We start from the raw sequence: 21,603 nt of genomic DNA on the forward strand, positions 1-21,603 counted from the left end.
GGGGCAACAAAGGTTAGACACTTACAATCACTGACAAAAAACCAAGGTTAACAAAGTGTAAAACACAAACAGCAGAGCAAGCAATGCGGGTTGGTGAAATATAAAACAAGGCCCTCTCCTGGTGCCCCGAGGGGCCAATCGAGGTGAGTCTCACAGGGGGCCTGACTGGTGCGGGAAGGGAATCCCTCCAATCATCTTTTGCCCTTTCAAACCCCCCTGGGCCAGGTCGCTGCGGGCCAGCCCCTCACCGAGGCCAGCCGTTTTGCTGGCACGAGCCCGGACGCCTTTAGGTGACACCGGTGGGACTCCGCAGAGGAAAGTACGGGGCACAAAGGCGCCCGGTTTCAGAGGATAGAGCGGGGGAAACCGGGCTGTCCCCTATATAGACCTGGCCCAACGGCCGCCCTGTGTCCTAGCCTGGGCGCGCCAGCCGGGCCGGGCCGCGCGCCGTTCCCCTGCACTGGCACGGGGCACCTCAGGAGCAGGGCTGCTGCCCGGGCAGGAGAGGGGCGGGGCCCGCGGCCCTGGAGGCGGCTCCGCCCTCACGCGGGGAAGCGGCCGCCGCCGGGGTCGGGGCCGGGCAGAGCCGAGCCGAGCCGAGCCGCGGGACCCGCCATGGCCTTCGGGAGGAGCGTCAGGGACCCCCTGCACAGCGCCGTGGGCAGCCTCATCGGTGAGTGCGGGCGGGCGGCCGGGCGGGAGCGGGGCGGGCGCCGGGCGGGTGCGGCGCGGCGCCCCCGTCCCACTGCCGCTTCTTGCAGACGAGGCCACGTCGGGCGCGCTGCCGGGCGAGGAGTGGGGCCGCTTCGTGCACATCTGCGACCACATCAACGCCACGGCCGAGGGGTGAGTGCCGCTGTCGCTGGAACGGAGCGGGTTAGTCCCCCGTGGGTTGGCTAAGGGCGGGCGGGGTAGGCCCCAATACCCCCTTCTTGTCTTTTTTGCTCCGTCCTTTTTCAGTGGAAAGCGTCCCGGCGGCGAAGGGGTGGCGCCGCGTAGCTGGGGCTGTCGCCAAGGTACCCGTTTGGCAGGGTCCTGCGGCCCTACGGCTGAGGGCATCCAAACCCTCAGTCCTCCTGCAGGGTTGATGGCTGCCAGTGGGGCCGCCGGGCTTGGACCCGCTTGAGCCCTGAGCCTCTGGGCTTGGACCTGCAGGGGTGGCAGGGTTGGATGCCCACCAGCATTGGTGACGTGCAGGGGGTGCACCCCTTGTAATTGGGCACCACTGTCGGCAGTGCCTGCGGGGCAGTCCCCGCTTGTCACACGCCCCTCTGCCACCGACACCGCCAGCAGGGTCTGGGGGTGGTCACCGGTCCCTCGCCCCACGCCCCCGACACTGCCACGGCTGCCTGCATTAGCAGCACGGTGCCCCCGCAGCCTCCAGGGTCGCACCTCGGTCGTGCCCGCCAAAAGACGTTGGAAACATTTGAAGCCCCTGGTGGAGGCTGGTAAGGGCCACTTCTGGTTCTGGACTGGATTCGGCTTGGAACACACAAAAAAAGGCCAAAAACCACTCCCACCCCCACACAAAAAACCTCAGGTAATGCAGAGGCTTGTTTGAACCCAGGATCTGTAAAGATTCAGGACTGAACCATTTAGGCTGCTTCCCATGTGCAGAGCCTAGGGAAGCAAGGCAAAAAAGAGTTAAGTCTGTGAATTCCTTGAATCTCCTTTCCGTCAAAAAAAACCAATCCTGAAGCTGGTAATGTAGAAGATCCTGATGCACAGTGGAGAGCAGGGATTTTCGACCAGGGTGCTGCAGCACCTTGAGGTGCCTTCAGATGCTTTGAAAGGCACCACAGGATGCCCCGCATAGTTAGCACTTGTGCAACACGATTCACAAGATAAACTGAGAGGTTTCATATCCATAGTGTTAAAAATGTTCTGGTCTCTTGTGGTCTGTCTTAGTTCTCTGCAGCAAGAAAATTGCTGCCGTGTTTCTCTGTAGTCAATAAACAAAGGAAACTGAAAAGCTGGTGTTTTCTGAAGAGTGCCTCGTGTCTGAAAAGATTGAGAACTAGTGCTGTAGAGAAAGGGAATGCCCTTGTACATGCACTGCAGAGGAAAGTACGGTCCCTGGAAAACTTCCCCCTTTCCCCAAATGTGGAGCTATCATCTCTTAACTGTGTCGTCTCCTAACAAGAAAAAATATGGTGCAGGCATCCCATCCTACCAGCAGTTTGAGATACCATCAGTGTCCAAGTAAATAGCATCCCTTATCGTAGACATTGCCAGTTCCTGCCAGAGCAGAGACTCTCAAATGAGCCTGTGGTTACCTGCTGAGATTATCTTGTAATGTTATGGTTGTAATTTGACCAACGTTCCTGGTTAGATGTGTTTTGCCTGTTACTATTAAGTGCATTACCAGAAGAATGAAAAAGTGTTACGGGTAGTATTCCATTGTGATCCGGGACGATCTAGATATAAATCTAGGCCAGTGATTCTAAAAAAGGGTGCTGCAGCTCCCTTGGGTGCCTTCAGGGGTGTCGCACACTGTTAACGTTGTTAGATCTGCAAACACGACTGACAAGTTAAATCCAGAGATTTCAAATAGGAAACATAGCGTTAAAAGCATCCTGACTTGTGATCTGAGTTCTCGGCAACAGAAACATTGATCTATTATTATTCTGTAGTCAGAAAACAGGTGAACAGCTAGCACTTTCTGGATTCTGTTCCAGTGGTTTGCTGGCGATCTCGGGGCAAGCCATTTTACTTCTCCATCTCTACTTTTTAGTCACTGTGTCTACTTTAAAAATGAGAACAATGCGCATTTGTACATATGTTTGTGCTGCAGCGTCAGGCGCTTTTAAAAGCGGCTGGCGCTGCGGCGCATGCAGTTGTATAAGCAGCAACATGCGTGTCAAAATGGCGGCAGCGTGCTTTTGAACTAAAAAAGCTCAAAGGTGTTTGAGTTCAAAAGCACACTGCTGCCATTTTCTGTGCGCTGATGTGCATTTCGCTGCTTGGACGACTGCACGCGACACAGCGCAGTGCGCGTCAGCTCATGTGTAGCGGAGACTTGATTAATTGAGTCTGCTCCAACCCGCTGGATCTCTGGCACGTCACGGGACAAAAAAGTGTGTGTGTGTGTGTGTGTGTGTGTGTGTGTGTGTGTGTAAAAAGTGTTTATGCCCAGTGATATTAATCTCCTTTTTAAAGCACTGTTAGATCCTCTAATCGAGTGCTGGAATAGAATTATCTGCTATTGATAGTGGTGGCATTTTGGAGAGGATTCATCCCTGCCATTGTGCTAACCTAAGTTGTTTCCCCTGTAGTTTTTTCGTTCTTTTTTTTGTGTTTTTTTTTCCAACCCTGCGATCTTGTTTATGGCTGTACTAGTTGAGCCTCTTTGGCTCTTGTCATTGACAAGGGGATGGGTTAGCTGTCAGCATTAGTTTTACGGTGTCTTCTGTGCATTGCACCTTTTAGTGCACCGTTCACCATGAAGCTCCCTTGTTGAGCAGTTTATTCTATCACTGTCCATATTGGAACTCCTGGCAACTTCCTTTGAATCGTCTGCTGCTGGTGACAGTCTGACTTAGGATACTGGAAATGACAGAACTACTGTGTTTGATTGGACAGCTGGTGGGACATAGTGCATTAATGCGCCATTGCGACGGCACATTAAGTTTAGTACCTGTAATGTGAAGTACTAACTAAATGCTCAGTAGCTCGCACTGCAGCTCAGAAGCAAAGATGCATGGTCTTTTTGTGACGCTTAATGCTCAGTAGACTAATTCTACTATGTATTAGCATGGCTTGTGCTGTGATGCACTAGTGTGCAGGAGAATTAGTCTGCTGCGCATCAAGTGTCTTGTGTAGACGTGCCCAGTGAGTCTGAAATCAAGTAGAAGGCAGAGTAGATTTGCACCTTATAGACTAGCCAAAGTAGATATATATATATATATAACCCCAGCTTTCAAGAGTTGAAGCTTATATCATCAGATGCTGTGAAAGGACATACAGAAAGCAGACTATAAGGAGAGAGAAATCAGAATTAGGTAACAGATAGCAGTTGCTTCAGGGGAGGGTTTAAGAAACAAGTGTGAAATGATGGAATAACTTGTCTACAGGGAAACTTTTCTTTCTCATCCATCCCCACCTACCGGGTCAGATGCTCCACAAGTATGTTCAGGTATCTTCAACGCTGTAGTGGTACTCAAGAACAGTGATTTTAATGGAGTTTGAAAACTTCTTTGTATTGCAGATTAAACTAATGTGGTTTTTTTAACAAGTTGTTGCTTCGTTACATTAAGGTCTCTTAAGAACCTTCTAGATGATGCATCAGTAATATTAAAAATATGTTGTTTTTGCTTATCACATGGCTCTGTAATACCTAGGTGACCTGTACACAGACTATATGGGATGCTGATACTATCCTCCACCTCTGCACTCCCACGCAGTTCCGTAGAACTGTATATATAGAAATCACAAGGCCCAGGATGAAAATGCCGCCGTCTCTGGGGTGGAGTGCAGTAGCTGTTTATCAACACACAGCAATTACCCAGGTTGGGGATAAGCATCCTGCAATTACAGAGGTGGAATTTAACCTAGACCCAGATGCTAACACCAACGTAAATGAAGACAGGGCACTAGTCGGCCCTCTCACCTTGCCAGTTTAAGCAGTTTGCTCCCTTTCCTCCTAACGAGCATTACAAAAAAATCATGCGCAACTGCAAGAGAAAATAATTTTGGAGAGGAAAGTCTGCACAGGGGAATTCATTTTTCTTCTGCACAGGGCCCTTGGAGGAAAGTAGTGTCTGTAGTAATGAGCTGTTTCACCACTGCATTACTCCAGATTCAGGCCAATGTTGTGATTCTTTTGCTTGATGGCCAACATCCCTTGTTTCATGCTGGTGTAAGCATGGGCTCTCAGGCCTGAGGTCAGTATTTTCAGGTATCGGAGAAAACTGAAAAATAAACCATATATTACCTAACCACTTATTGCCTCTCTCTCCTTAATTTCTTGCCACAGGCCTAAAGATGCTGTAAAAGCATTAAAGAAGAAGCTTTTCAAAAACTATAACCATAAGGAGATTAGATTTACCTTGTCTGTAAGTACAACTCTACTTGTATTTAATTAGAAACTGGGTGGAAAACACTGTAAAAGAAAATGCAGTCGCTGTTGGATGTTGACCTACAGATTGTAAAGTCTCTAGTCATGACAGTCTTCGTAGCTATTGTTTGTCTCTACAGAACCCAGCACAATACAGCCCTGTTCCTTCGCCATGTTGGAGCTCCATATAATGTAAATAATAATCTTTTGTAATCCTCAAATTTGTAAGTTGTGAGCCAAAAAAGCAGTCATATGGTCCCCACGAACTCTAGTGACTGCCCCAGGCAAATCCCTGCCAAGTTCTGAAAGCGGCAGAAGCTGGACTATTGTGGGAAGGTTTAACTGACCTGATAATTCCCTTAATCACACACGATAGTCAAACAGTTGTAAGATATTATGCAGCATTGTGGAACGTGCGGTATTTCTTTTGCAAAAACATTACTGCATACTAAAATAATAAAGGTGAAGAGGAACCTGACATTGCACTGTTTAAGAGAGAAGCTGTATCGAATTCAGATCCGAATCTGAGCTTTCAGATCTTTCTCAGAGCTTTGAAAGGAAAGAAGGAGCTTCCCATACGGCGAGGTCTCGGTCATAACGTTCACACCCATTTATGAACGTTCCCAAAATTTAGGGCATTATTTTATTGGGGCCTCTCACATCTTCACATGGTTCTCCCTTCTCCTGTCTACTGACATTATAGGTCAGATTCTGATTTCCTTTACGCTGATATAGATCCCTTCACTCAGTGGAATTATTCTTGGTTTATGCCCAGGGAATAGGCTCTGTACCTTACATGCTATCATAGACTGGGGTTAAAAAAACCTCTGAGGATTTCATTTCCTTTTACCATTTTTTATTATTGGGACATAAAAGCTTCCCTTTGTCACATATGTTTGAGCCCTGTTACTCATTGTGTGGGTATGTCCGGTACTGATTGTACCAAATCGCTCTCAGCAAGCACTGATAAATAATTCAAATATATCAGTGACTGACACTGTTAAATGCGGGACAGTCAGGATTGTCCACATGTCACCTGCTGATTCAGGGAGACAGCTAAATATGCCAGACTTCTTATCAAGTATAACTTAACTTCTCCCACTGCCCTGGTTCCCTCCTCCTTTCCTTCCTCGCTATCTTCAGTGAGTCACCTTTGTGCTCTGCATGTTTGCATAACGCAAATGCTTTGCTTCCGCTTTGAGTACAGCCTCTGTCTTGGACCTGTTTTCTCTTGCAGGTCTGTGTTTGTCTTAGTAGCTGAACACGGTACGGATTGGCTGGGATGATGATAACCTCTAGCTCTGAGCTTTATGAGCATTCATCTGACAATAGATCCGTTATTGTGCTGACTCTTTGGAACATGAACATGGAGTGGGGGGTTGTACTGTATCATGGAAACACTGGCCTGTTGGAAAATGTATTATATTAGGTGGCAGCTAACCACTGGTAGGCTTCAGGTGCATAGGCCATTGCAAAACAAATGGGCTGCAGCTATGCTGTACTATCTCTCAGGCTCTCTCTGACTTCAGATCCTGCCTTCTCCCACTCTTGCCCAATTTGCTCCTGCCAGGTCATTTCAGACTTTCCACCCCAGATGTTTTGCTCTGTTTCTAGTTTCTCTCCCCTTCAATAAATCAGCCTTCCTTCTTTTAAAAGTTCTGCTCAAAGTTCCTCTGTGCCCACCCCATCCTCCTCAATTCCTGCTTCCTTCCAGGGGCTTCAGGGTGCTCCTGTACATTGCTAATGCCTTTTCTTCTCATTGCCATCTGTCTTCCATTGCCGCCACCTTGTTTTTGCCACTGGTCTCGGCATTTCAGACTTTCCACCCCAGATGTTTTGCTCTGTTTCTAGTTTCTCTCCCCTTCAATAAATCAGCCTTCCTTCTTTTAAAAGTTCTGCTCAAAGTTCCTCTGTGCCCACCCCATCCTCCTCAATTCCTGCTTCCTTCCAGGGGCTTCAGGGTGCTCCTGTACATTGCTAATGCCTTTTCTTCTCATTGCCATCTGTCTTCCATTGCCACCTCCTTGTTTTTGCCACTGGTCTCGGCATCAGTAAAACTTCCACTATGATGCCCTTAGTGCCAGCTGTGTTTGATTTTACTTCCCTTGGTCTAAGTGCCTTGCTTTCCTGGAGGCTAGAGCTAGCAGAATATTTTCTGCTATACATTTGTGAAGGGAAATGATAATGTAAGAGTGATGCTGTATCTATGATGGTGCAGAAATTATACAGGAGGCAAGGATTTCTTAGGGTGGTGTCTTTTATAGGACCAACTGTTTAGTTGGGATGAAGGCAAATGGATATTTTCATGGAAAATAGTTTTGTTGTTGGCCAGTAAACAAAATATCTTTTCCCTCTCCAGTTTCCTCTCTTTTTCCTGTTCAGTCACTGGAAAATAGGTGGGGAGGGAAGAGACAAAAGAACCTCAATAATTTTCCGTTTTTGAAAACTATTTTTTAAAATCAAATCTTCAAAAAAACCAGAATCCTGCCAAAGCTAGTTGTTTTTTCCAACCTGCGCTGTTTGATTTGTCCTCTCTGTGCCAGTAGCTCTTCTTATAGCCACCTATTGAAACCTGTCCCCTTGCCCAGTTACTTGGGATACAACACAGAGAAAGACAAAAGAAGTGAGCCACCTTTATTTACACAAGGTCATGACGTTAGAATTAATCACCCTATACCCAGCGTGTCCTTCGCAAGATTACACCTGTGAAATGTGTAAACAACACTGGATAAAATTGTCCTGAAAGTTTGTTCTGGCTCATTGTAGCAGAGTCACGCCTGTAGGTCCGGCTCCAGGTCTTGAGAGACAAACGTGGGTATGTACGTGGAGAACCTCACATGCCTGAGGAGTCCCGTGGAGCCCTGCAGCACTGGTGCTGTGCAGATATGTTTTGTAGGTCCATGGTCTTAACTCAGTTGAGAGTCTTTCATCAAAAGGCTTATTACATTGGAGTGCTGCTCCTACTATATGGATCTTTTTTCATTACCCTTGCCTACATGACAGACTTACTGAGCCAGGCAGTGCCACCCTCAGACACCTGGCTCAACCTCCCAAGCCAGAAGGAGCGGGGCACATTTGCATGGCACTGGGAGTAGCACAGCCAAAAGTCGGTGCCAAGTCACTTCCCCCAAAAGTCAGTGCAACACAGGCCTGGCTCCCCTGCTTCTAGTTAAGGAAGACGTGTTCCCGTGACAGTGCTGTGTACATGAGGGGGGCACTGTCAGGACTGGTACGTTTGTGGTGTCAACTTGGCCTGAGTGTCTCATGTATTTCTTTATGTGCTTTTTTATCTGGGAGGGAAGACGAGTGACAGCTAGCTGGATCAAACATAGTGGGTATAGCTTAATTTTCAGCACTCGGGTCTGGGGAAGATACCTGCTGCTCGTGAAATCACATGGGTCCAGATTTATGCACGCCTGGCCTTGTTGCTTCACATGGTATCTTTGATAAAGCCAAGAGATGGAACTCAGCAATGCAGATTGCACAATCAGATGTCAGGAAGGATTATGGCTTTCAGGCCATAATCTAGGGGAAGGTGCATTTGGTTGTTTGATTTATATTTATATTTGTGTGTGTGTGTGTGTATACACGCGCACGTATATAATTATTCTTAATAGACACTGGGTGTGTGTGAAACCTGTTTGCATGTCAGGTAATTTTGTTTAAAAATAAGGCACCTGTACAGTTTATGAGAGTTGTTAACTCTTTCTTTGTTTTTATAAAGCACTTAGCACCATGCCCCAATTTCACTGGGGCCTTTGAATGTTACCAGAGTGGTGGAGCTGGCCCAAACGCAGAAAATGAATGTTACATGGACACAAAGCAAGACATGTTAAAGGGTCACCTTTGTGCAGGGTTTAGGTGCCAGTACTTTGCGCTTTCAGAATATTGTTTCAAAGTACTTGAACGTATTGAATATTTTTCCTGCAAGGTTTATTTGCTTGTTTGTTTTTCTCTTCCATTTTTTTTTCCTTTTGATGCCTGTACGTTTTTCTGAATTCCTCCAGTTTTGGAAAGGTTTGAAGGAAATTTCAGTATTTCTTTTGTCAATAACCTTTTCTTGAAATCGAAGATATGGGAAAAGACAGAACAATGAAAAATGAAAGATCCCCCCGCCACACACACAATTAAAATCAAATTTATTTTGCTCCATGGAAAGAATGAAGGAGTGGAGAAGAAAAGATAAGGGTTGGAGAAGAAGGAAAATCCCAATTTCAACATTTGATGCTTTTTCTAAAACCAAAAAACCAGAACATTTAGAAAAGCCCTGAATTTGAAATGTAAAAGTAAGAATATTTATAAATAAGATCTACAGTGAATCACGGATCTACTTATGCACAGCTCTTCTTGAGAACTAGGAACTCCAGACGTGTTGCTTTGCCTGCATAGGCAAAGGGGGTAGGATCCCCATCATTGAGGACTTTCAGAACAAGACTGGGCAAAACACTAGTAAATGTGCAATAGATACAGTCCTGCGGATAGAATAATAACCTAAGACAATCTAGGCCATGACACTTTGAAGAGTGCTGATGCATTAAAACCTGGCGGTCTCCAGATTTATAAAATATCCACCTGTAACCTTTAACCGCATCCTTTCGTTCTAGACATGTCTGCCATTAGCTGAACTAGTTCAGCCCAGTTTTGAGGACCAAATCTAGCTCGCTTTACTCACTCACATCATCTGTCTCACTGAACTCTGCGAGTAGGATCTGGCCTTACCTAGCAAACAGAGATTTTCCTTCTTCCTTTCCCCATCTCCCTTTTTCTTCTTTCCCTTTGTGTTCTGTGACAGCTTGCCTTTATCTCTGCCTCTGAACATAGGGCCTAGACACATTTTTGCTAGTTGAGCTGGGTTTTGCATCATGGATCTGAGAGTGCATTGCACAATTGTACACTTAACTCCCTGTTTGTTGACAAGAAACTCCTCTCACCTGGATGTCCGGCCTTGGCTACCCTGAGGCATAGGAGCTGTGCGAGCTCTACAGTCATCAGATTCTGCCTCCTGGATAGGGAAAGTCTAATTGGAGCGGCTAAAAATAAATTTGCAGGTGCTTTTATTGAAATCTAGTTCATGCTGAGATTCTGGTGTACCTACTTATGTGGAGCAGCACCCTACTTCGATGCCAGGTCCTTCTGATTCCAGTGGAAATCTCTGGGGAGATAACATGCAGTTCTTGGCAATAAAAGAGGCTACGAGTATGAAAGTAGCTTTCTTCATGCACAATGCAGATAGTGGATTAATTAGGCCAAATTCTCCATTCAGCTACAGCAGGGCACCTCACTGAAGTCAGTTGGGTTACTCCAGCATAATTGAGTAGAGGATTTGTCCCATTCACTGCAGCAGTTTAACTGAAAGGGTAACTATTTGATTCCATATGTAGGAAATTAGTAATAATGGGAGCTGCATACCTAATTCCCCATGTGCTGGTTGGAAAATGTTTTACACAAACTGTCTTTGAAGTACTGAACAGGCAAATGACTTTGCTTATTAGCATTTCTTTCATGTACTCTTTCATATGAAAAATAATGATTCAAGCCAAGACTTTCTGGTAATTATCTCTTGGTTTTTCTCCCAGTGGTCTGCCAGCATCTTTGTGCTACGCTCTCTGTTTTTGCAATACATTTTGTGCTGCTCTTGTTCTTCCTCTCGTTTGAGGTCCTGATGATGCTGGAAGAAAAATCCTCAGGTCCTGAGGCAAGGAAATGAGTTCCTCAAGTGCTTTTACAATGCTCCAGTGTAGTCAGTGCTGAGGAGGAAAAGCTTATTTAATCCACATCAGCTCAACTACAGCTATTGTGTTGTAGCTTAATGTTTGCACCAGTTTTAGGAATATTTCCTATACCCAAATTGGTTAGAATTTGTGAAACACATTTTTCATAGATTTCATAGATGTTAGGGCTGGAAGATCATCGAGTCCAGCCCCCTGCCCCAGGGGCAGGAAGTCAGCTGGGGTCAAAGGATCCCAGCAAGATTTTCTTTGTGTGGATAGTAAAAAGAGAGTTGGGGTGCAAAATGAGAGGTTCTTTCTTTATGGCTGTGGACACTAGTACTGTGATTAATGGGGTTTCTACTCAAAGACGGGTCTCCTGCCTTTAATGTCCTGTGGGCCAGATCCAATGCCTGTCAAGTCAACAAAAGGATTGTATTGGCTTGATTTCAGTGGATGAGGCCTTCCGGGGGACCTCTTGGTGCTTCACAGTTTGCATCCGTAACATGCGGATGAGAACTGCCTTCCTTTGGAAGCTCTTTGAGGTTTAAGGTGGGAACGTTGTATGTGAGTATCAAATCTTGTTATGGGCAGTACGCTGGGGGCACAGCCCCTTCCTCGGAGCATCCAAGATCCTGCTCTGAAAGTAAATGTTTAGCAATCAAAATAATTTGGCTACTCTTTTCTGGCCTCATTGACCCCTGAAATATCTGGAGAAGAAAAAAAGAATGAGAGCAAATTTAGGCCCTGGTTTTCTAATTTACCATTTAATTCTAGGAAACACTAGGGAAGTAGGGGCAGCTAGTTTTTGAAGCCCATCTTAGAGACCCAGTCTGTGTTCTGCTAGGCACCACATAAATACTATGGTGCTCAATGTTTTGGCTCTGTAGGCTAGAAGAATTGCACAGGGTTGGTCCATGAGCTGGATTGGATCTTGTGCCCCCAAATTAGTTGCATATGGGCTCAGCTTGTCCCCACACCAGGCTCTGAGGCCCCGCAGAACCTCCTCTCAGCCCTACACACCAGAATCAGGCCTCGTGCCGCCCTGCATGCCCTACCAGGGGCCAGATCTGACCCAGAGGCCCAGTGGTTGAGCATCTCTGATCTAATCTGTTCAAGGCTTTTCCAGCTGGCAATCAATAGAAAGCCTAGGCATGAATTAAAATGAAAGTAAAAATATAATGGGAGTACTTGAGTTATTTTTACTAAGGATATGATAGAAATCCCTCCTCTCTGCAGCTTCTTGACATGTGTGTGCAGAACTGTGGCCCAAGCTTTCAGTCTTTAGTTGTGAAGAAAGACTTCTGCAAAGAGAGGCTTGTGAAGCTGCTGAATCCAAGATACGCTCTGCCAGCTGATACACAGGACAAAATCTTGACCTTTATTATGGTAAGCGTACTATACATAATGCTATACACACATAGTAAATGTTTAATGACACAACCCAGTGCTGCACTATGAAGCGGTTTATGGGGGGTCATCTTGTTAAGATGCCCTTTGTCTTTATTCCTTTTGTGCTTATATAAGCAGGAAGATGCAGGAAACAAAGGGAAATGACTAGGAAGGAGTTGTGGAAAGTTGTCCACCTGCCCCCAGGACATGCCTCCCTGACGGCAGTCCTCCTTTTCAGGACTGAAGGAGAAAAGTGAGCAGGAGCTTTGAAGCTTTCTCTTCCTTCTTGTTTGTGTAGTCTGCTGCTTTCAGTGCAGCTAAAGCAGGGGTGGGCAAAATGTGGCCCAGGGGCCAGATGTGGCCTGCCAGGCCATTCTATCTGGCCTGTGGGGCCCCTAAAAATTTAGAAAATTAATATTAATCTGCCCTGGGATGCCGGTCATGCAGCCCTTGATGGCTTGCTGAAACTCAGTAAGCGGCCCTCTGCCCAAAATAATTGCCCACCCCGAGCTAAAGGGTCAGGTAGCTCATGCAGAAAGGGAATTGCCACCCTAGAGGAGTCCTGCAAGAGCACATGGAGCAGAAGCACCTCTCTACAAAGAGGTTCTCCAATCCTTAGACAACATCTTCCATTTTTCTTGGCACAGAAGTAATCTTGTATTTCTCAATAATTTATGTTTAGAGAACAGCAAATCCTGCATGCAGTCAGGGGGTTGAACTAAAGTAGGTTTACCCTTCAGGTCTTCTCCATCCCTCTGTGTGGAGAGAGAAGTGACTTAGGGGAAGGCTTTTCAAACATAGCCTTAATTCAGTGAAGAATTCTGTTTTTTGTAACATACTTTTTTTTGTTTGTTTGTTTGTTTTTGTTGTTTGTTTTTTTTTACCCCAAACAGACTTGGGCCCGTGGGTTTCAAGGCACCGTGGATGTGAGCGAAGTAAAGGAAGTTTACCTGGAACTACTGAAGAAAGGAGTGCAGTTTCCGTGTCCTGACACCAACACAGAGACAAAAAAGGTAGGTGTGTGTTAGTAACTACTAATCAGAAACCGGATCCACTAATTGTCAGATCTCTGTGATTGAAGAAGGTGTGTTGATTTTTTTTTTTTTTTTAGGATTTGGAGCTAATTATTTGGCTTGCACACTCAGGAAGTCAGTCACCTGTTCTGCCCTGAAGCATATTTAAGAAAAACAACCAGCTTAAAAACAGCTACTTTCATTTAAAAAATGACAACTTCCTTGTTGCCTCCTAAAAGGAACATAAATCCCTGCGACTTTTAAACCTGGTAAAGGTTTGGGCACTTGGTTTCCATTGCTGTTAATGTAAGTGGGGTGTCCAAATCCCTTAGGTCTCTGAAACTCTCAGGCAAAATAAGAAAAATTTGCGCTAAAATGGTGGATGATTCAAGATGTGAACCTTACCTGTGCAGAATGAGAGAAGGAGAGGTAGGGATATTTAATTAAAGAACTTCCCTATATCTCTCTCTACCCATTGGTCTGTAATTTGCAACCTCATGGATAAAGCGTCTGTCTTTACCATTTAAGCAGCTGCTACAGTGCTGTAGCTAAGCAGTTGGTGCAAGCGTAGCTTGAGCAGTCCCCACCAGCTGTCTGTGCAGGAAGTTGTTCAAATTAGGGTCTTCTAGCATTTGTTTTCCATTGGTTGGAGCAGCTTTTGTAAGACTTGTGAGAAGAGCGAAGCTGTCAGGTGGATCCTTGCTATTATGAAATTAGAGTTCTCTAATAAGCCCAGATAGAAGTGATTTAAAGTGATTCATAAATTGGCTTTGTGACTATTGTATGGTAGTGTATAAGAAAGCCAGTGTCTTAAAGTTAAGCCTATTTAAACTAGTCTGTTTGCTGGATGTGACTAGACAATAGTTTCCTCCCCTCCACATGCTGTGGATATGAGTCTCCCCCTCCCTCCTGAGACTGGGACTGTTGTTGAGAAACAAGTCCTGCCCACTCATCTTTGCACTACATGTACCACTGCCAAGCAGGTAGGCTGCATGGATTGCACAGTGCAGCCTTGGCATGCACCACAGTGCCACTTTCAGGCTCTCTGTCCAGTTGCTGGGCTGAGCATGTATAGAAAAGAGATCATGTTTGGATGGTGGTCCTGTGCTTGGTAGGAGGGCAGTAAAGATGTTGCCTTAATGCTTAGTCCTGTGCCCAACGGAATATGTGTCAAAGTGCCTATTGATTTCAGTAATGCGGAATCATTATACAGTGTATGCACTTGGGCTTAGCACATCTGGAAGAGGAAAGGGCTGAAGCACAGTTCCTTGTGCAGGCCAATGAGAGACTCCTGTCTCTCTTTCTTTTCCTAATGTGATTCCATTATCAGCCATACTCTGGTCCCACAGCAAGGTTGTTCTTCCTCCAGAACTGCCACCTCCCCAGAGAAAATCGGAGGACTTTCCTCACCAGACACGGGCTAAGAGCTATACATCATACCACAGAGACATTACCTCTAGTTGCCCATTCAGAAACAAAACTGCACCCCCAGCCTGATTTTTTTACTACAAAAATAATTGGATTTACTTTAGTAAATGGAACGTGTTCAACAAACTCCCTCTACACGTTCCTCCCTTATTAAGAGGAGGCTGATACCTGTTGTGTAGTCTGATAAAGTTGCTGTGGAGCGCTGCCATCCGGATGTCATTTTGAATTCTCAGATTAAATGGAAACTGCTTGTCTTGTGTCTTGACAGGCTTTGTCTCAGTCCATCATTAAGTCTTCACCACCTTCTTCTGCCTCAGTGAAATGTTCCCTGATGCCTCTTTCCACTGCCTCAACTATACAGCTGACTCCTGAACAGGTATGGAACAGCCTTTTACATGTGAAACAAGGTGGTTGTGTGATAAGGATTGTGACCGCCCAGCTTGAATAGGCAGTCTCCTTTTGTTTGAGTGGTAGAGTTTTGTGCTGAGCATCCTCCATTCGAACACTGCTGAATCACTGTAGTGTTTGTAAGAAAAGCTTTCTACAGTCGTGTGCCAGGAAGGGGAATTGAACAAACACCGGGAACTGCTTGATTGGAAAGCAATCTCATACCTTTGCTTATGTCTAAAGCCCTATTTAAGGGCACTATTGTGCAAATGGATGTGAAGAAGCTTCTAAGAAAAGAAAACTTTTTTTTGTACAACAGCTGTGTAAAACTATAAAAGGCAGAAAGAAAGGAAGAAACCATATACCTTCTCGCCTTTGGATAAATGAAGATATTCAGTCTGCTTAATAGTAATAGGACTAAATAGTAAGAATGACAGTAGTGTAACACTACACAGAGTGCAGGCTGGAGAGCCCCTGCTTTAGGGTGGGGTAAAACTGAACTAGTCCTATTGACTTCCACTGAGTATTTAAAACTGGAGTAAACCAATGCTGATCAGGCTGGCAATGTGTCTGATAATGAAAGAGAAAACATGCTTTAGATATGAAAAAGATTGTGGCTGCTGTACTTACCTGTATGCCATTCTGTCCCATTGTACTGAACAGATTGGGAAGCTGAACAGTGAACTGGATATGACCAAAATGAATATAAAAGTCATGTCATCGATATTAAAGGAAAATGTTCCTGGTTCAGAAAATCCTGAAGATATGAACCTTTTACAGGTGCAGTATAACGTGTCGCTGGGGTTTTCTTAATGGCTTCCTTAAGGTTTATTCTAAAAATGTACATTGTGCCCAGTCTCATAACATCAAGGTTCACATGGTAAAATGAAAACAGCCCAGCTGCTTTGGTGGTAACTTCATTTTCTTTTGCCATTATTATCTCCACCTGCAATGGCAGGCAGAAAACAACGTATGTATCTTCCCATGCAAGCTCTCAGGGGAAGGCAAGGCAGAGTGAACCCCAGGGTGGAAGGCCGTCTGGCTCTGCCATGGGTCTCTTCAGAGTGCTTGAGGTTTCCAGCTGACTGCAGCTATCCCAGCTAGAAATAAATGGTGCTAAGGTCTCTCTCTCTCTCCCCCTGTTTCTCATCACTGTCTCAGGGCTGTCAGGGCTTTTTGCATCAATCCCACCATCTTGAATGTAGACTGAGTGCCAGAATAGGGAGGTCTGGTTTTCATTGTTTGGATTAAAAGACATGCAGCTGTTATTCATTAGCAGAGGTTACACTTCAGGAGTAAATGGATAGTAAGATGCTAACTAAATCCAGCTGGGGATAAAGGAGTCAGTCTCTCCAGTTTCTTTTTTTTTCCCAATATCATTTCTTTACTTGTGTGTTTTAACTTGCCTACATTAGAAGCAAAATCCTCATGTTTCAGCCTTATGAGTGATCTGTGCCATATGGCAACTTTGGATTCAGGCACATGTTGTAGTGTACAAGGACCAGGTACAGCTGGTCCTTATATGAAATTTAACTCCATATTCCAGGGTGAAGGAACTTTCTGCATCTTTTGCTTTGGCAAGCTAGTTCTCCTGGTGAGTTCAGTAGACCTGCCTTAAGTCATTTGGCCAGTGGAGAATTGTCCTTGTGTGGGGAAATCCTGGTATATTTGCTATGTTCACCTTTAGTATGAGATTCCTGCCTTGGGATTAGGACTAGCTGGGGTGATCATAATCTGTACCTGATCCCACTGGGAGCCAGTCCCAGGACTGAAGAAGAGCCAAGTGGCTTGAAGCTACCAGTTTCCAGGGTCTGGCTCTAAATGTATATACAAGCATAGGAAAAAAACCCAGTTGTAAAGTAAAACTGCTAACCACTAGGCCTGTGCAAAGCGGCTAGTATTCGCTTTGGATTTGGATTTGGCCGATTCAGGGGACAGTGATTTGATTCGGTGATTTAGAATCGCTGCCGAATTGATTCAGCTGAATCTGATTCAGAGATTCAGCCACTGTCGAATCAGCCTAATCTGAATTGGACAGGCCCCATCCCCTGCCCATTCTCCTAGACCCATCAATGGCTGCCCTGCCCGGGCCCAGCTCCTGGCTCTTTAAAAAAACAAAACAAAAAAACCCCGGGATCACCAGCTGCTGCCAGGCCGGGGGCTGATCCCCACTGCCCTCCACTGCCTCACGCTGCATGGCAGGCTCTGTCACAAGCCCCCAGACCCTGCCCACTCTCCCAGCCCTAGCTCCTGGCTCTTTTAAAAGAAATAAAATAAAAAGCCCCAGGTTCACCAACTGCTGCCAGGCCAGGGGGTGGTGATCGCCACTACCCCGCACTGCATGGAGGGCTCTGCCACGAGCCCCGAGAAGCCCTGACAGCTGGGGGAGCTAGCAGGGAATGGGGCCTGGCAGGGGTCCCCCCCATTGTCTCCTCCTCCAGCCCCCACCTCCCCTGCCCCCTATTTACCAGCACAGACTCTGGGTCCCTGTGGCAGTGAGTGAGGACTGCCCAAATCTCCCACGCTCTCTGAATCTTGTCCGAGTTGATTCGGACCGTTTTATTGGTCTGCTGATTCGATTGGGAGATTCTACTGCCGAATCCGGCCGAATCTCCTCCAAATCAGATCAGCACCCAAAGCTTCGCGTGGCCCTACTGACTGCACAGTTTCATTGCAGCACAGTGTGATTCTCCACCTGCTAATTACTGCATGTTTTTAAAATGTTGCATGCCCTTCCACTGTAATCCTCTTGAGCTGCTATGTCCAAGCAGTTAAATAGTGCGATTATTAAGAACTCTGCAATCAAACATTGACTCAGTGTATCCCCAGCATAATGGTATGGATTTTTAAGGTTCATCTTAAAGAGAGGCTATTATAAAGCAATCCCATAAATAACAGGCATTTTATAAAAGCTATCTGCATAAACATTTACTGTGCAAAACTGGCTCACTGGCTTCTCAGAACTGAGGCTTAATTTAACAATTCTCTGCATGTCTGTTTAGAGAGATGCTGGTGCATAATGATTGGGTGTTACAATTATTCTGCCTCCAAAGCAGCAGCAATAATCTGTGCAGTAAATAAGTCTCATTTCCTTTCTACTCTCATATCACTCAAGATGTATATATTTTTTCTCCCAGCTAACATAGAAAACAAAATGTGTCTTCATTAAAATAAGGAAGGGTTTGGCTCCGCTTGAGGAGCCACGAGAACAACAAATAAGGATGTAATTTAAGGCACAAAAAATACAAAGATTTGTTGTTACAAGTTAAGTTTCCTTCAGTCTTATCCTTCATTTCATGTGAGAGCAGCAGTCTAGACCTGGGCAGTGAATTGTAGTACTGGGGTCTTCTCCAGAGAGGACTATAGGGGTAACAGTGGGGGAATGAGTCAGCTCTTCTGGATTTTCTTCCTGGGTCTGCTATCAAGTCATCTGTGACCATAAATGTCAACCTCTGCCTTGAACTCGTTTATCCAGCTGTAGAATGGGTATAATGATGCTTATCTGCTAGACACAGCTAGCTGATGCATGTTACTGCAGTGATGCAAAGGAGCCCTACTGCTGGCTTTAATACTTGGCGGACATAGAACATGTCCAGCTACTTCCTAGCCACTGGTGGTGGTAGGTGTTTCGGAGGGGAATGAAGATAGGAACAGCATATCCTTATGCCTTGTCTTTTGCTGGTAGCTAGAATGGGCATGCATTAGGCTGCCCAGCAGAAATAAGACGGCTTATAGTCACTTGTTCAAAGCAACCTCTGTCTGCATCTGTGCTAAGCCCAGTTTTGAGGTCACCTATTACTAGAGCCAGTTGAGAATTTTTTGACAAAATAGTTTGTCATCAGAAAATTTTGATTTGCCACATCTGGGGCTTTTTGTGGGGATGTGTAACTGCTCAGGAAAGGTTTTTCAGCTCTAGGATGAAATCTGTGTCCAAAGTGTGTGTGTGTGTGTGTGTGTGTGTGTGTGTGTGTAAGAAAGAGAATAACCTAGCAGTTAGGTCATGTGCATGGGTTGTGGGTGCAGCTTCTGCTCCAATATATATTTATTTATACTAAGTCAAGCAGTTAAAATAGAGTGGAGGGAAAATGAGAGAGAGCACCCCAGTGCCTTGAGATGTGGAGAGTGGTAGAGCAGAGACCTAATCCTGAGTGTCTCAGCCCGGTGGTTACAGCATTCACTTGGGATATTAGTTACTCTCTGTCAGTAACAGAACCCCAAAAAAACTTCAAAGATCTTGGCTTTGGCCTGATACGGGACAGAAACATTTTTGAAGAATGGGAACAAAATGTCCTGTCTAGTTCTGTGCATAGTAGGGGCCAGTACCATGCACTTCAGTTAGTGCTTTGAGAACCAGGGCAAGAGTTATACGATCTGCCATTTCTGGCCAGAGTTTCTTGTGTAAAAAGCAAAGTAATTTTTCCTGCCATCAGGAAGACTATAGAAGTGTAAGCAGACCTAACAGCTCATACTCCAAGAGCGAAATGATTGTTAATGTGGTGGAGGGTAGGGAATGAATTTCACACTTTGTGCAAAAATGTAAAAGGGACAAACTTTTATTCCCAAGTTTAACCGTGGTATTTTGTCTTCCTTCCTGAAGACCCTTTCCCAAGTACCAAGTATCTAGCATAACAAATGCATGTTGGTTTTTACAAGCTCAGCCTCGTCTTTTGATTGTGTCTCCACCCAGGTCACTTGGATCAAAGAATTATATCCTTCTACAATATTTGTTCAGTTTTCATTTCACAGCGTTCTTTGTGAAAGAGCAGCTTGCTTTAGGCTTAAGTGGACCAGAGAGGGGTGTTTTGTTTGTTTAGCCTTGCATCACCCAAGATCTAGGACATTCCCCTAGTAAAAGGGAAAACTGCATCAGGACAAGTTGTGATCCACATGGAGACAAGGGCTTTGAATTTGCAGTTATCTCAGTGGCTAAAAAGCCCCTTGGTGACTGTGTTCTAAAACACCTGGGAACAGTAACCCCACAAAATATTACATTGGCAGAAAAAAATTAAGCGCTTTGCCAGCCAGTAAAAGTAGGGAACAAACTTGCTTTCTTGGGCTGTGTGTAGACGAAACGAGAAGCATGTGTGCACAGCACTTTAAAGCAGGCTAAATGCTTTTGCACTGCTTTAATGGTGTTGGTGTTTGCACGCCTCGGTGGTGTATTGCGCATTAATTCTAGCTGCTGTAGGAGATTCGGTGGCATAATGTCCCTTAAATGGCTTGTGGCACAGCAAACACCAGGCTCTGAGCAGCTCCACGGCCCTGCAGGCAGCCTGCCAGCAGCCCAGGAAAGCAGCTCCACCCAAGAAAAGCAGCAAGCCTGATCTCCCCCCGAGTCTGCCTGCCTGATCTGCGCGGGAGCCTGGTGCTTCCCTCTGTGGCTGTGGTGCCCCCCTGGGACGGCCCGAGCCAGGTGCCTGTGTGCAGGTGCTGCCTGGGAGGGGCAAGGGGGTGCAGCTGCCACGGAGGGAAGCACCAACCCCGCCACAGCCCAGGGACTGCTCTGCCCGCCAGCAGTTTGCCCTCCCCTCCCCGCTGGAGAGGCAGGTAACTCAGCAGGGTGTATGCACGATGCAGGGGTTTAATCAGCCCTAAATTAAAGCGGTGTTTTTTAGGGCCCCTGTTTTGTCTGCACACGCCCTTGGATACTGAGTAAAACCCATCCTAGGAACTGTGGCACCAACTCCTGCTAATATAAACTGGCATATTTCCTTTAAAGTCACTGACCTTTTCTACCCCTACCGGTGATCTGGCCCTGGGGAATGTAAACTCAGCTGTGGTATACCACGTATCCCAAGTGCTTGCATCTTTCCTGAGCAGGGCCAGAAGTAAAGCTTAGGAAATATTTGGTTGGTATTAGAAATAATTAGGGCTGTGTCTGAACTCCTGTACCATCCCATGCATGACTTTCTCTGTTGAAAGATGATCACGAAAAAAGGAGCCAGTCTGCTGGCAAGATGGGTTTACCTGGAATATGTATTTTTAATGAGTGTTAAATGCCAAGGGTGTGAAATTGAAATACTTTCAGATTGAATTACAAACTTCAAGAATGTACTCGGGTTTACTGAGAATAAAACTCAACTCTGGACTCGGAACAGGCATGAGGCCTTTATGCTTTTGGGACTTAACTAGGAGTTACAGTGTTGCCTCATCCTTGTGCAGGACTCTGAACAGGGTTTGGTTTCCTCTTGGGAAAATGACTTGGTATGTATAGTTTGGGAGCAGAAATGGGGCTGCTTTAAAATAAAACCAGTCAATTTAGAATAAGAAATGTCAAAATAGTTCCCTTTCTTTTTTTTGAAGTCTGGATCTAACTGGTAGCAGGGCAAAATTTCATTCAGTGACACTGTGAACTTCATTCTAATTGCTTGATATGTAGGTTTGCGTTACCTAAGGATGTATTCAAGAGATGCATGGATCAAGTCTCTAGATCAGACACGTCCATTTGGAGGAAATACTGGAGCTAGGTCTGGATTTGTATCACGAGTCTATCTGTACTCTAGATTATTTATTTCACTCTTTGAAATACATGAGGCCGATCCAAGATCACATCCAATGAAGCTGATAAAAATAATTGTGTTGATTTATAATGGACTTTGAGTGAAGACCAGTATGAATT

The 21,603-nt window shown here is 45.5% G+C and overlaps 1 protein-coding gene across 2 annotated transcripts in view; it reads left to right on the top strand.

Moving 5' to 3' along the window:
- The first annotated feature begins 309 nt into the window (after positions 1 to 309).
- The window catches only part of TOM1L1 (target of myb1 like 1 membrane trafficking protein), a 35,413-nt gene continuing 14,119 nt past the window's right edge, over positions 310 to 21,603 (top strand). Inside the window, exons 1-7 of one of the 2 annotated variants that reach the window (XM_090060593.1) lie at positions 310 to 673; positions 762 to 846; positions 4,976 to 5,054; positions 12,004 to 12,153; positions 13,050 to 13,169; positions 14,866 to 14,973; positions 15,648 to 15,764. In XM_090060593.1, the coding sequence (XP_089916719.1) occupies positions 616 to 673; positions 762 to 846; positions 4,976 to 5,054; positions 12,004 to 12,153; positions 13,050 to 13,169; positions 14,866 to 14,973; positions 15,648 to 15,764 (717 nt within the window). In that variant the 5' untranslated portion in view covers positions 310 to 615. Of the gene's footprint in view, positions 674 to 761; positions 847 to 4,773; positions 4,884 to 4,975; positions 5,055 to 12,003; positions 12,154 to 13,049; positions 13,170 to 14,865; positions 14,974 to 15,647; positions 15,765 to 21,603 lie in introns of those variants that run through there. The other variant, XM_090060594.1, reaches the window with a different exon arrangement.

This window comes from Crocodylus siamensis, chromosome 8, assembly GCF_052110815.1.
Source record: "Crocodylus siamensis isolate JL-2025a chromosome 8, ASM5211081v1, whole genome shotgun sequence".
Taxonomy (NCBI): Eukaryota; Metazoa; Chordata; order Crocodylia; family Crocodylidae; genus Crocodylus; species Crocodylus siamensis.